The 14655-nt window shown below is 44.1% G+C and overlaps 1 protein-coding gene across 2 annotated transcripts in view; it reads right to left on the bottom strand.

Moving 5' to 3' along the window:
* LOC147436704 (uncharacterized) overlaps positions 1–14655 on the bottom strand; it is a 124129-nt gene that overhangs the window by 35176 nt on the left and 74298 nt on the right. For both annotated transcript variants that reach the window (XM_086486151.1, XM_086486152.1), the window contains exon 3: positions 10237–10471. In XM_086486151.1, coding sequence (XP_086342277.1) covers positions 10237–10471 — 235 coding nt within the window. The remainder of the gene's footprint in view (positions 1–10236; positions 10472–14655) is intronic.

The raw sequence follows: 14655 nt of genomic DNA, 5'->3' as shown, positions 1-14655 counted from the left end.
ACGATTACAGCGAGTTGCAGTAGAGGCCCCGCAGGTAGCAGAGTGCTGTTTCCAGAGGATCCGAGTTGCGGACATCTGTGGGAGGACTTGCGTCATAGACCCTGACCCAGCAGCTCTTGAGACTGGACACTGGAGGCTATGGGCTTGGTAGTGTTGTCCACTGGCACGAGTACAGTGGGATCCTGGTGAGTGGCTTTGCAGGGACCCCTTCTCTTCTGCAGACCGCCCAGGAGTCCCCTTCTTTCAGTACACTGTTTGGCTTGGACGTCATATACTTGCAACACAGAGAGAGGCCCGCCCCGCTGCAGCACGTCGTTGGCAGGAGGAGGGCCTCACAGTCAAGTTCTTGGCAGCTTTTTGGCAGAGGCTGCGGGACTCCAGACAGCCGAGGCGCGTCACTTTGTTCCAGTGGCTGGTTGCACACAGAGCCACAGCAGTAGGGAGCTGGCTTGTGCATAGTGGTCTCTCGGCCGCATGTGCAACCTGTGACCAGTTGGTGGAGAGTCAGCGTCACTGTCTGTGGGATTGTCCCTCGCAGCAGGTGTGGCTACGTGTTATTCGGCTGATGCCTGCCCTCTCCACGGCTCGCAAGTACACTTGGGGGGCAGCGGCTTGGTCCACCCTCACGGGCCCAGCACTTCACTTTGAGCTATCTTCCACCAGCAGGATGATAGTGATACAAGGGGGGCGACCTACACTCCAGCCTGCTACAGAGCTTACTCCACAGGAGTGGTGCAGTGAGAGAGAGGAGTGTTGGGAGCTCATCAGCGGCCTAGCTCTCTGATTCATCTGGCGGGCCCGCTGTTTCCGCATCTTTGAGGCTCGTCCTGTGCCACCAGCAGAGACTGTTCGTGACTTTTGGCTAGAGCTGATCCATACTCTCAGAGGAGAGCTTGAGGGACTACACGGCAGCTCCGACCGCATGCGGGAGCGCCGCGAGGCTTTTCTTCGACTCTGGCGCCTTGGGCCTTTCTACACCATAGTCAAGGGGGTGCTCAGATGGCACTACTGTCCACCTGTGTGGCTCTTCCCTCCTCCCATCTCTTGATTTAGCCTCATTGTATATATGCTGTTTTTTCATTGGGAGAGTCTCCCCATCATGCTTGTTGTAGCCTTCTCTCGTAGAGGTGGATGTAGCCCTATGGGCAGTTTTCATTAACTAATAGAAGGATCTATTTCTCGGAAAAAAAAAAAAAAGTTTTGGGGCGTGCAGCTTTGCAATGTTAACAAAACCTCGTCCGCATAGTTTACACAAACATCAATACCTATCATCTTAAGTAATGCTTAGATGCAACTCAAAATTATGATCCTGACCTCATTCAAAAACAATCCTGAGCATTGCTCTATAAGGCATTGGATACTCAAAATTTCTACTTCAAATAGTATCATTGGATTTCTTTGGGTAGACCGCAACACTAGCGTTTCATCTCCTCCATTAAGGCCACTTTCCAAAAAGAAGCCACTGGTAAAAACGTATCCCAATATTTTGGTTGAAGGTTGATAAGAGTATCTTCTTCGTTCATCCGCAAATGATTCCAAGCCACCAAACAATGGCTTTAACATGGGGATTTAACCAAATAGATAAAACAACTTCTTAAACTTAACCCAATCTCCATGTGCTTAATCGTGAAGTAGCAATGTAGAACACCAAGTCTGTGCATTTCCTTTCAAGTGAGAGGCCACCTTTCGAACCTTGAAGGCTTGAGTAAAATTGCCTTTAGCGAAAGTGGTGTCAAACTGCTAAACAAAGACAACGTTCTATGGGTATCCTTGTGGCCTAAAAGAGTGCCAACTTTATGCTTTGGCCACCATCTTTGGATTTCTTCTGCCATTTCTATGCTCCAGGTTATCATACTTAGGTTCTCGCGTCAAACGATTCCTCTTTTTGTCAAAGGTAGTTCCAAAGACATAATCAGCATCGTCAGTAGTTTCTGTTTTTGAATGACGTGATCTCTTGTAATTCTTGTGGAATCTCCTCTGTTGACTTTTTCCATTCTTCAACCCCGTATTCCTCATTGGAACTAGCAGGAGAATGAGAAGAAGATGAAGGACTCGAGTCATCTTCACAGTGAACACATTTGTCACGTGCACATCTAACCCTATGTGTACGTCGACAAGCTACTTCATGACAAGGGTTCAATTCAGTTCAGTTAGCCTAGCTTAGGAAGTGTTCTGGCACTTTTGTGAGTCTGTTCGCAGACCGTGCATGTCCAGGCACTTAGAGTAGATGCATATCCTCTGGTTGCACACAGCATGATCATCAGATTTCCATCAGAACCCATCAAGAGCTTTTTACAGTGCATAGACCTATTTTAGCCAATTTTCACTTATTATTTTTAAGTGACTTTTGTTGGGAAATTGGGTAGGGCAATTTAGCAAAACAATATATAAGAAACCCTAGTGCTAGCACTTTCCGGCAGAAGAGGTAGCAGGGACCTGACATCCAACAGTGCACCTTCTCACCAAGACCCCCTCGGCACGAAACATAGCGTTTTCAGCCTTGCAAATCAGCCTAGCGTTTTGCATTGGCAGCAGCCTGGCGACAACAGGACCAAGCAGAAGCATAACGTTTTTGCAGCAAACTCCATATCAACCCCTAGCGTTTTTGAATCAGCAAGCACCCTAGCGTTTTTGCAGATCCACAACATCCGATCAGTCCATAGCCTCAGCGTTTTCAGTTTTCACCACATAGACACCGCAGTAGAAGGCCCAAACCTCGCAAATCTCACCTTCCCGTAGCAAATTCTCGCCGTACGATCAGATCCACCGAAGTTTGCAGATTCAACCCGGAAAACGCAGATTTCAGCAAATGCGTTTTCAGCGGCGCGTCGTCGCATCGTCGTCATCGCTATCGTCACCGACATAGAGTCAGAATTCACCTGATACAAGAGTTGCAGATTTCAGCCATTAGCGTTTTCAGATTTCAGCCCGTCTCGTCGTCATCCTCATCATCGTCGACATCATCGGCAAGTCCATTGCATTGTAGAGATTTGTGCAATCAATAGTAGACCACCCTCACCATAGAGAGTGGGACCTTCGGAGGAGGGTTTGACAACATTCTGGTGTCGTATTCTTCTCTCTCTATCTCTCAGTCTCAGCATCTTGATTCACAGTGTTTACCACTTTGCTTGTGATCACTTGCACTCTCTCACTAAAGGAACGGAAGGCTCTCCCTTCTATAAGTAAAAGGAACCTTGAGCACAGTTTGGAGCACTCATCTTGAGCGAAGTTCAACATTCACTTCCGCTGCACCTTACATTGATATCAGAGCTTTGGCAGTGTTTTGTATCACTCAAGGAAAGAACCACAAGAAATTTTTTTTCTTGTTGCGGTCGCACGTAACCCAAGTCCACTTGGGCGTGTCGATTCCTAATCGTGTTTTTGAAGAGTGACAGGAATCCCAAGAAAGAAGGGCTTGTCCAGCCTCCCCTCGTTTCTCTTTTCACTCGTTGAGAGCGGACCGTGCACTTAGCGGCCGGCCAATCGACGTGAGGTGGGAAAAAGCAACCTTGGTGTGAGCGCAAGGCTGCAAAGGGGTGCGCCCGCGGAAAAGAGTAGAGCTCGGGTAAGAGAAGATCCTTCCCTAACACAAATTGCAAGCTAAAGAAGAACCTCAAGACCCTCAAGAACCTCAAGAACCCAAGACCCACAAGAACACAAGTTCCTCGTGAACTTAAGAACCCAAGACTTTAGTGTATGGTCATTACCCGAAGCGGCATGGATACTTCGCATGGAGGTGATGAGCATGGCAGTGGCGAAGAAGAATTTTCCCCACCAGGAGGTTTTTCCGACCCTCCCCCTTCCCCATCTACACCAAGGATTGCACTACCTCCTATGGAGGCTTTCGACAAGATGATGATGGACACGAAGTTAGAACGCGAAGCAAGAATCGCAGAATTGGCTCGTGAACACGAAGAAAGAAAAGCAGAACGGGATCACGAGCACAAAGAAAGAATGGCAGCCATAGAGCGTGTGCGCGAGCAAGCGCGCTTGGCGGCCGAAGAAAGAATGGCAGCCCTAGAGCGTGAGCACGAGCAAGCACGCTTGGCGGCTGCAGAAAGAAAAGCCAAATTGGATCTCGAGCGTGAAGAAAAACGGTTAGAGCGTGAAGCGCAGAGAGGCCAACACATGCAAGAGTTGCTCCCACTATTTTCTAATGTGCAGGAGCCGATTGAAGAGAATCGGGAAAAGGAGACTTTCTCAGTCTCTTCTTTTCCAAAGCACGACACACATGATTTGCATGATAATGATAAGCATGATGATTCGCATAATCCAGATGTGATTATTCACAAGCATGAAAATTTGCATGATATAGATGTGATTGTCACAAGCATGATGATTTGCAAGATAATGATGTGATTGTTCACAAGGATGATGGTTTAGTTGATACTTTGTCTAGTGAAGCTAACCTCATTGTAGATTCGATCGATCACGAAGAACCGATCTTGGCTCTCGAGTCGAGGTCCAAAGAACCCCCACAGGAAGTATTTTGTGTTCGAATGATCAGTCAACACGCATTGTTCGAGTGTTTCATTCGTGATGCTTTCCTGTATTTTAGTCACCCTCCATATGTGATCCCTTTTCATAGGCATGACATATTGTACGATGAGCACGATTCACTCATAAATGAGCACGGATGTATGTGGATTACTCATGAAAAGATGAAATGTTTGCATTCAAGGAATTCACATTCCATGTCTCTTTCTTGGCATGACACAATCTTAGAAAGAGCACAAGAAAGATTGAGCATCAAGCATCGGCATTTCCATTGTGATTTGCCACAGTTGATTGATTTAGATCAAAAAGTCAAGATTCGACCCCTTTGTTTGCGTGTTTTTGGTGAATGGTTTGACACTCCATCACTTTGTTCATCTAGATTTCCTGCACAGTCTTTAAAGAATACTAGAAGTTTTCCAGTCACTTTCCATGGAATGGGTATATTCCTGTTTTTGTGTTGGAAGTGGTTTCATGAATTTTCATCCTCGAAGATTCTTGAAGAAGGTAGACGCATGACTATAGACAAAGTTGAAGCATTGAAGGAGCCACAAATGACTTTGTGTCGCTTTCGGCACGGCCCAAAGAAGCAAGCGTTGCAGACCTTTATGAAGTTCAAGTATCGCATGACCCACGCATCAGAGTGGGCTGGCGAAGAGTCCTTTCCAGGATTCCAGATGCTATTGGCGATCTCCCTCGACGCCATACAGTTTGGAACCAGTACCTCACTTTGAAAAGGAGGGGATGTCACGTGCACATCTAACCCTATGTGTACGTGGACAAGCTACTTCATGACAAGGGTTCAGTTCACTTCAGTTCAGTTAGCCTAGCTTAGGAAGTGTTCTGGCACTTTTATGAGTCTGTTCGCAGACCTTGCATGTCCAGGCACTTAGTAGATGCATATCCTTTGGTTGCACACAGCATGATCATCAGATTTCCATCAGAACCAATCAGGAGCATTTTTACAATGCATAGACCTATTTTCCCTAGTTTAGCCAATTTTCACTTATTATTTTTAAGTGACTTTTGGTGGGAAACTGGGTAGGGCAATTTAGCAAGCCAGTATATAAGAAACCCTAATGCTAGCACTTTCTAGCAGAAGAGGCAGCAGGGACCTGACATCCAACAGTGCACCTTCTCACCAAGATCACCTCGGCAAGAAACATAGCGTTTTCAACCACAAGAAGAACCAGCCTTTTCAGCCTAGCGTTTTGCATTGGCAGCAGCCTGGCGACAACAGGACCAAGCAAAAGCATAACGTTTTTGCAACAGACCCCAGATCAGCCCCTAGCGCTTTTGAATCAGCAAGCACCCTAGAGTTTTTGCATATCCACGACGTCAGATGAGCCCATAGCCTCAGCGTTTTCAGTTTTCAGCACATAGACACCGCAGTAGAAGTCCCAAATCTCACAGACCTCACCTTCCCGCAGCAAATCCTCGCCGCACGGTCAAATCCACCGAAGTTTGCAGATTCAGCTCGCATCTGCATTTTCAGCGCTCGTCGTCGCATCGTTGTCACCGACATAGAGTCAGAATTCAGCAGATACAAGATTTGCAGATTTCAAATGTGTGGCCAATCATGATAATCATGTAGTTCCCGCAATCAAAGTGTCCTTAGACTTGTGGATAGGCAAATTGGTGTGCATAGCCCACTCTGTTGGTAGGAACTCCAAAAGTGCTCTATTGAAGAGCAGTGCAATGAAAGGATCTAAAATGCCTACAGCATAGATAAGCCTCTCACTTTGCATACTTGTGTGATCGGCACATCGCCCATGCTTCAGCCATTGGCTTAACGAGAAACTCAACACTTTCCAGAGAGAATATTCTTGAGAAAACGTTGTGCAACCATTGAAAATACTAGAGTTAAGTAAGAGCCATATGTTCAATGGTGAGGTCACTATTGCCAACTAGATGCAAGCAATGATCAATGTCTCTTTCACCAACGGAAAAAAAAACTAACCCTACAACCTCTCATGACTCATAGCAATAAAGAGCCAAAAAATACACACCTTATCAATTTCAGGATAAGAGAAACTATTATTATGGAGGCAAAGACCACTACTTTGCCTCTACAAGTGCTTAGGGACCTTGGGAACGCTTAGCTTGCATTTTATACACGAACTACAATAGAAAATTTTGGCATGTACAAGATGGTGTTGCTTCCTAAACTAAATTGCATGCTCTAATGGAACTGTTTGTTGAGGTAAGCCCGTAGCTTACACTCACGGTGAAAACAAACTCTTAAGCCAAGCTGCATCATTTATGTGCATAGTCACACTTTTCTTGTGGAACCTATAAGCCTCACACACATGCTACTCATTCCCTAAACACATGCTACACACTTGATAGCCACATACTACTTGTGGTGCATATCCATCCAATCATCGATTTTACATCTCCTACCATGAGCCTATAAATGGTCACTATCCAAAGCTTGTAAACTCTCTCTCTAATTCTAATCAATCAAGCACGTTCATGTCTTTTCATTGCATTGAGTATGCTCTCTAATCTACTTATTCCTAATTGTTATGGATCTCCTATTATGGTGAATGCCACGAGGCTCGTTGGTCTATCCATCATAGGCATTACATGTGGTATCAGAGCTAATGCGTAGTTAGCATTTCCTAATTACACCGGTTAGATCCCTATGCTAGATGTAGTACTATCTCTCTCTCTAAGCACTAAATTGATTCGTAACTCTTTAGGAGTAGGCTAATTAAGCTCAAGACTAATTATCTCTCTCCTTGGATTTAGGTATGTCTATAAGGCCACTTCACGAACAAAGTGATTAGAGCTAATTGGTAGCGAGCATTAGAACGTGTGCGTTTTTTCTTCATTAGATTTGCTTGATTGATTGTGCTTTATTGGTTGCCACCGCCTCACCTCACTCGCTTTGCACCCCGCTAGCCATCTTCTGTGGAAGCCCTCGTGTTCATCACTAGCCGTCATCTGTCAAATCCCTTGAAAAATTGACAATATTTTTTTTTACTTTATTTTGGAGTTTATTTTTTAACGGCTTTCCCACATAACTCGACAACTCTTGGCCTTGCACCTTTAGCCTTTTTCCACACAGCAACTCGCTTCCCACTTGGCCTCATAGCCCTTGCTCAGTGGTGCTACTAGGCAATGAGGCCTCGTTTTTCACCTATCCTTGGCCAAGCCTGAGCTCCCATACACCTTTCATTGGAGCTATCCCGTGGCTCTATAATCTCTTTGGCTCCTACATTTGGTCTATCACAAAGAGCACACAAGGCATCAAGCACTCAAGACATCGAATTGCAATCTTTTCAAGGCAATCAAGCATGAGTACTCAAGCATCCATGCATTCAAGTTTTGGATATCAATGTAATGAATATGAAAACATGAGTCATCAAAGCTCCTATAAACAAGCGACACCATTTATGCTATGTATGTCATACCTAAATCTTGAGATTATAAGGGATTATAGACACTCCCAATGTCTATTGGTAAGACCACCCCATGGCCGAAGCTCTAATATCATCAATTATATATCCAAAATGTGCTTCGATGATAAATATGCACCTAATATGGATCAAAGAATGTGCACCACCATCGGAATCCTCCAGATTCCCAAAAAGGAAGGAAGTTAATGCATAGGAGATGAGGCCCATAGTTCCCTAAAGAAAGTGATGACCTGCATCTGTAAGTGTTTAGACACTACCCCAAACCATATAGTTTGTAGGTAAGACCTACACTATTTTTCTTGCATCAGATTCGATCTTTATGAGCCCTATGTACTTACCCAATGCTCTACTGTGTTAGCTTCAGCTTACGAGGGTGTTTGTTGAGGTAAGCCTGTAGCTTACACTCACGGTGAGAACAAACCCTTAAGCCAAGCACGCACCGTTTATATGGATAGTCACACTTTTCATGTGGAATCTATAAGCCTCACACACATGCTACTCATTTTCCCTAAACACATGCTACACACTTGATAGCCACATGCTACTTCTGGTAGCTCACATGACCCTTGCCATGTCCACTTGTGGTGCATATCCATGCAATCATTGATTTCATATCTCCTACCATGAGCCTATAAATGGTCACTATCCAAAGCTTGTAAATTCTCTCTCTAATTCTAATCAATCAAGCAAGTGCACTTCTTTTCATTGCATTGGGTGCACTATCTCTCTAATCTACTTATTCCTAATTGTTCTGAATCTCCTATTATGATGAATGTCTCATTGGTCTATCCACAATAGGCATTACATTGTCCTTAATTGTCATGAATTACAGCAGCACTTGCACACACTAGAGCTATTTGTGGAGATCGATAGTTCAAAGCGAACCTTAGGAAACTGTGGTCATGATCTTTCCCACCTCGCTTGCAAGCTGATGGAGATGGCTAACTCGTAAGTATAACTGGGGATTACCTTTACTAGCAAAGCAAGGCGATTCTTCATATTATAGGCCTCACAAAACTATCTAACACAAGCATATGCACAATTAGCTATGTTAGAGAGGTAGTGCCATTAGGCACAATTCCAAGAGCCCCATACAAAGAGCTAGTATTTGATACATTGCACATACAAGTTTACAATGTTACAAAACTTTTGAGGGGTGAGCCTTCAAAAAAGTGACACAAAATACTCAAGAGCCTCCAGCTAAGCCTTGAGAAAATGGGACCATTGTATGAGCACAAAAGCACCACTGAAAAGAGTAAATAGAAAGAGGACAATACAAATGAATAAGCATGAGTCCAATACAAGTGGTTCTTGAAGCTCATACACGTTCTGCAAAAAAGGGGCCAAATCTTGCTTGCCAGTCGCATACATTGAGCAAACTACATAAAGAGAGGAAAGTATTTGGCAACCCGTCAATGAAATTAATGCTTCATTGTGGCAACCCATCGTGCAAGTGCCAAATCAAACATGGTAGAGAGTTGACGAAGTAGTACCATGAGAGGAGAAAATTGTGAGCTTGGTCCTATCTCCACAACCACAATCGCGGATCCATAATGGCAGCTACTACCACTACTCAACCATGCTACTCCAGTAGAACTCTTGAAGATTTATAGACGCCCATCATTTGACATGCCAAAGAGACACACAAGACAAACTTGGTGTGCATAAATAAGAGAGAGAGGGACCCCAGAAAATGGAGTGTTGCATATAGATAACAGTTATCTGTTATGGAAAACAAAATGATGCCATCAACTTCAATAAGGCTCAAGGTACAAAAGCCTTTCATCACTAACACCTCTTGCAGCCAAGTGATCCTAACCAGCCCACCAAGCATTCCCAGTGAGCCTCCCTGGGCAGTTCCTCTCCTTGAGGCCAATAGAATCACACTCTTTCTGTACTCATGCATCAAAGGTTCATGGACAACATTTACCTCTGATGCAAAACCGAAATTTCGTGCAGAAAACTACCACCCAAATCCAGGTCAAGGTACAATTTCTTTCCTCATAATCTTACCAGTGAACACTCCACGCAGCCCAGCACTCCCAACCAACTCAGCACGGCCCTAGACACTTCATCTCCTTCACACCAATAGATTCATACACTTCCTGAAATCGTGCATCAAAGCTACCACTATACTACCAATCATTCCCAACAACCCTCTATCCACATCTTAGGGAGCCCACTATCCTCCTGTAGTAGGGTGGCCATTCTTCACTTTGACACAAAAACTTCTTTCTCTAGTTAAAAAGGCTTTAGGACAGATAATTGAAATCATACAAATGCTTAACCTTATGAAAAAACAAAGATAAAGGTTCACCAGCTTCCTCTTCGTTATCACTAGTATCCGAGGAGGAGGACGGATCAGAATAATGTTTCCTTTTGCGTCTGCGAGATTTTAAGATCTTGCTACAGCTTGCATCACTATCGCTCCCTCGTTCAGAATCCTCCAAAGAAGAATTCCTTTTTAACCTTGTCTTCCTTTCTCGCTTTCTCTTTTTCCTCTTTTTTTCCTTGCCATGTTTCTGAGATCTGTGGCTAGTTTCCCTCTCTATCTGTGCAGTAAAAGCAAGCAATGAAATAAAATTAGATGTGCGTTACCCTAGAAGTAACTAATGCATAGACCTTTTAAAGGACTTCATAAAGTGCTTTATAACTAAGATATACACACTGCTGAAAACCAAATAACATCCTCAAGAATACACGCACGTCGGATTTGCAATCATATTCCAACTGCAGAAAACTAAATAACATCCTCAAAAATATTGCCTTTATCAGGTTATCTGTATACACAGATCATGGAAAGGAATTTGACAACAGCAAGTAAGAAGGAGATGTCTAGTACACTCAATATTGAATTTTTTCACAAAAATTTCGAGGATAATGAAGAAGCTATCTCGCTGGGAGTAGCAAGTTACAACCAAGAAGCATGTTTTAGAGAATAAAGATTGTAAAGCATAAGTGAAAAAAGCATTGTTCAACACATTGTCATTACGTATTTCAATTTTCCAGTCACTTTCTAACTAAAGGTGCATTTTGACAAGGATTAAGGCTTTGTATCAAATAGGCGGGCAAGCATTTGTTATGTGCTAGCATGCACTGGTACTAGTTAGCATTTGGAAACAAAAGAATCCTCAAAGCAAAAACATCACATCAAATCAGTGCTATGAAAGCATACTCTAACCATCTCTGTAGTGCATAGAATGCCGAACACAAATTTCAAGCTGCAACACTTGTACGGATGCTAGAATGCATGAAATAGACAGTAAATGCAATCAATGGACGACTTATGATGTCATGTAGCGGTCATGAAATCCCTGTCAAAATTCTTATTTTGATGTAGTTCCCGCAATGCACTGTATAAAAGGTAATACGGTCCCAATGCTATTTGTCACAAAAAGGTGATGTGTCATGACAGACCAACCAGGAAGAGTAGCACCGAGCCGGAATCGAACCTGAAGACCCACATAACAACGTAGATGCTCGCGAATTGCGACACAAATCGCAGGACTGTGCGGCCAAATGCTGACATGCCCGTACAGCAATGCTCGCGCGGCAGTTTACAGATTTGCCGATGTGGCTGATTTGACACTGGAGATGCTTTTTGGGTGACAGTTTATTGAAAGCAGATAAATCAGATGCTTTTGTGCATTAACTAAAAGATAGAAAAGGAATATTGTGCTCTAAAAATAACTTGTGATTTTAAGTGGCTTTTGGGACCAAGTGCCTACAAAAGTGAGGGCCAGGGCCAAGGTACCATTAGTCTCAAATTGTGACTCTATGGTTGATTAAACGAATGTGTGTGTGTGTGCACTCAGAACACATGCAACTTTGACAGTTCATCAATAAATCGAAGAAATGCCACCAAGGGCACCTAGTTGAGGAGCCAATGTTTTTGAGAGTGCAACTTTGCCACTTTGTCCTCTTGTCTAATTATATTTCAAGTTGAAGTCCTGATTTTCATTCCAATTCAATATCGTTGCAGTGTTTTCACTGCCTTGTCAGGTGACTTGCCGGTTTCACTCATAAAGAGTTCCAAGTTGTGATGACATTGCATTAATTCAATCCTAGGTGGTTAAAGATGTGATTAAGATGGTTACTATCCCTTGAGTGCCCATACATTGTCGACCAAAACCCTAGGAATAAAAAATATATTGTGAAGTGTGAGCTTACTTAATGCTTATGCACTCAAGCTCTCGAGCAAGAGTGTAGCTACGGAGTCCTTGAGCTTCTTCATGCTCATGTGATTAGTCACCCAATGGAAGCAATGCTTGTTTTTTCTAATGCTTTCCTGGATCACTAATGGTAGCATATGTTTGTTGCTTAAATGAGTATGTTAAAGCACCTAAATGGGTATGTGTACTTGCATGATTGTGTTTAGGATATACCTACATGAATCCAGGATAAGCAAAGATTCACCCTTAAAGGAGAGTGCAAGATATCGACCCATGGTAGTCACCCACAAGATAATATAACCATCAGCTCCATCATGCATAGTATTGACTAAATACCACGATCCCCACTAATGTCGTCAGTGCCCAATAGTGGATGTAGAACTAGGTAGCTAGTTTGCTTGCTATGCATGCGGAACCACTCCATCTCCAAGTGCATGTATGTGTATGTAGAGTAGATTAGCAGTGTGTGCAAGTTTCCATGCATGCTTCACTAGCCTACTCCATCTAGAGAATGCATGCATTGTTATGTGTGTGGTTGAGAGAGTTGAATTGAGAACAAAGAGTGGTGCTTGTGAATGGTTGCACTTCTCTGTTGCCTCATAGAGTACTCTTTCAATTTCCATCTATTGAACTCTCTCACCTTGTGCAGGATGGCTCCGTGCCTCAGCCAAGTCATACAGCTCTTGGATTGACAATTTGAGGTGTGAGTGTTGATTGGTGGCATCCACTTTCTATGACGATCACCGCACACCATCTCTCCCACAATCTATGTACCGAACCTCAAGCTCATCTCTAGACAGTTCTCTCGTTACACCCCCTTATCATAAAGCAATAGTTGTAAAATATCCTCGGAAGACAGACTATTGTCACAAATTGTTGACATGTCAAGCCACTGAAGATCTGCCTGGGTTAGGGGCTCTCCAAGCCAACCTGCAGATCCCGGCCGAGGCTACCCCTAACCAACTTGCATATCCCGGCCGAGGGGCCTAAACCCTAGAAGCATCAGAAGAACAGTTCCTCGCCGAGTGGCCTAATGATTAAAAAGTCTTCCCGACTTATGGCACCCCGTCGTTGATGGGGCCTAAGGCCATTGAAAATAAAGCGCACACACACTCTCAAGACTTGCATAGCAAATTGATGACGTGGCAAGCAACAGTACGGACACCCGGTTTTTATGCTGACATGATGACATGGCACCTCGATTTTACGCTTTCTAATGACATGGCAGACTATACGGACTCCGCGAACCACGTTGTTGGCTAATGACATGGTAGTTGTACAAATTTCCTAAAATTGTGCAAACAGCTTTTGGGGAACCAGCTGCTTTTAGACTTGTGGCTTTTGATGTAACTGCTTTTGAATGGCCATGTAATTGCTTTTGGAGAACCAGATTCTTTTAGACTTGTGGCTTTTCATGTAGGTGCTTTAGAATGGCCATGGGCCTTTAAATACAAACTATGGCCTCTCTCTCTCTGGCATTCTACCGTAGGCAGATGTAGAGCAGAGCCATAGAGTTGTACATTGTTCAAGCAATATAAAGAAATGCGCCATCATTTGGGGCCAGTTCTCTCTTGGGATGGCCATGGGCCTTTAAATACAAACTATGGGCTCTCTCTCTCTCTGGCATTCTATCGCAGGTAGATGTAGAGCAGAGCCATAGAGTTGTACATTGTTGAAGCAATATAAAGAAATACCGAAAGAGGCGCCATCATTTGGGGCTAGTGCTCTCTTGGGGTGGAACTCCGTCACTTCGTGTCTTGTATGTCATGCATCTCTTTCAATTCAGTTGTTTTAAAGTGCTTAAAGTTTGTTCCGTCTGTTCTTTTCCATTGGCACATGGTGCCCTCCCGTTACAGTGGATTAAGCACTGTAATCAGAGCTCTAGTCATGGGCTTTTCTGAAAGCATACCGGTCCTACCAAGAACAGATAGAGCATCATGGCGTTTCTCGATTCTACAGAGTACCTTCTCGTCGAGCTTCACGACATACTTTTGCTGCAAAATTTTCAACAGTTCCTGAACTACATGTTGCCCCCTCTGAGCCCCAGGTGGTACCCCCTCCTAGAGTACTAGAGCTTCCAACCAGCAACTCTCTCAGCATTCTATTCCTATTGGGGGAGTCTTTAGGAACATGGTGCAGCCGTGTGACCCTAATCTAGTGCAACCGCCTCTGTCACAATTCTTGCTACCACCTCCCCCACCACCACCGCCACCTGGGTGCAATGGTTGGAGCCCTGTTACGTGACACATCCAACCCCATGTGTCCATGCATAAGCTACAGCATGACAAGGGTTCAGTCAATCAAGTCAGTCTAGAATAGGAAGTGATCTGGCACTTTAGTGAGTCTATTCCCAAACCGTGCATGTCCAGACACTTAGATTAGATGCATATCCTCCGGTTGCACATAGTATGATCATCAGCATTTCCATCAGAATCCATCACGGGAATTTCCCAGTGCATTAGACCAGCAGGCCTCTGGAGAACCTTCTCAAGCAAGACAAGAACCACCCCTCAGCCTAGCGTTTTCCCTCACCTCAGCCCTTCAGCGTTTTCAGCCTTGGAAAC

The sequence above is a fragment of the Adiantum capillus-veneris genome, chromosome 17 (genome assembly GCF_014529385.1).
Source record: "Adiantum capillus-veneris isolate H3 chromosome 17, ASM1452938v2, whole genome shotgun sequence".
NCBI lineage: Eukaryota > Viridiplantae > Streptophyta > Polypodiopsida > Polypodiales > Pteridaceae > Adiantum > Adiantum capillus-veneris.
This window is presented reverse-complemented; position numbering and strand designations above follow the sequence as displayed.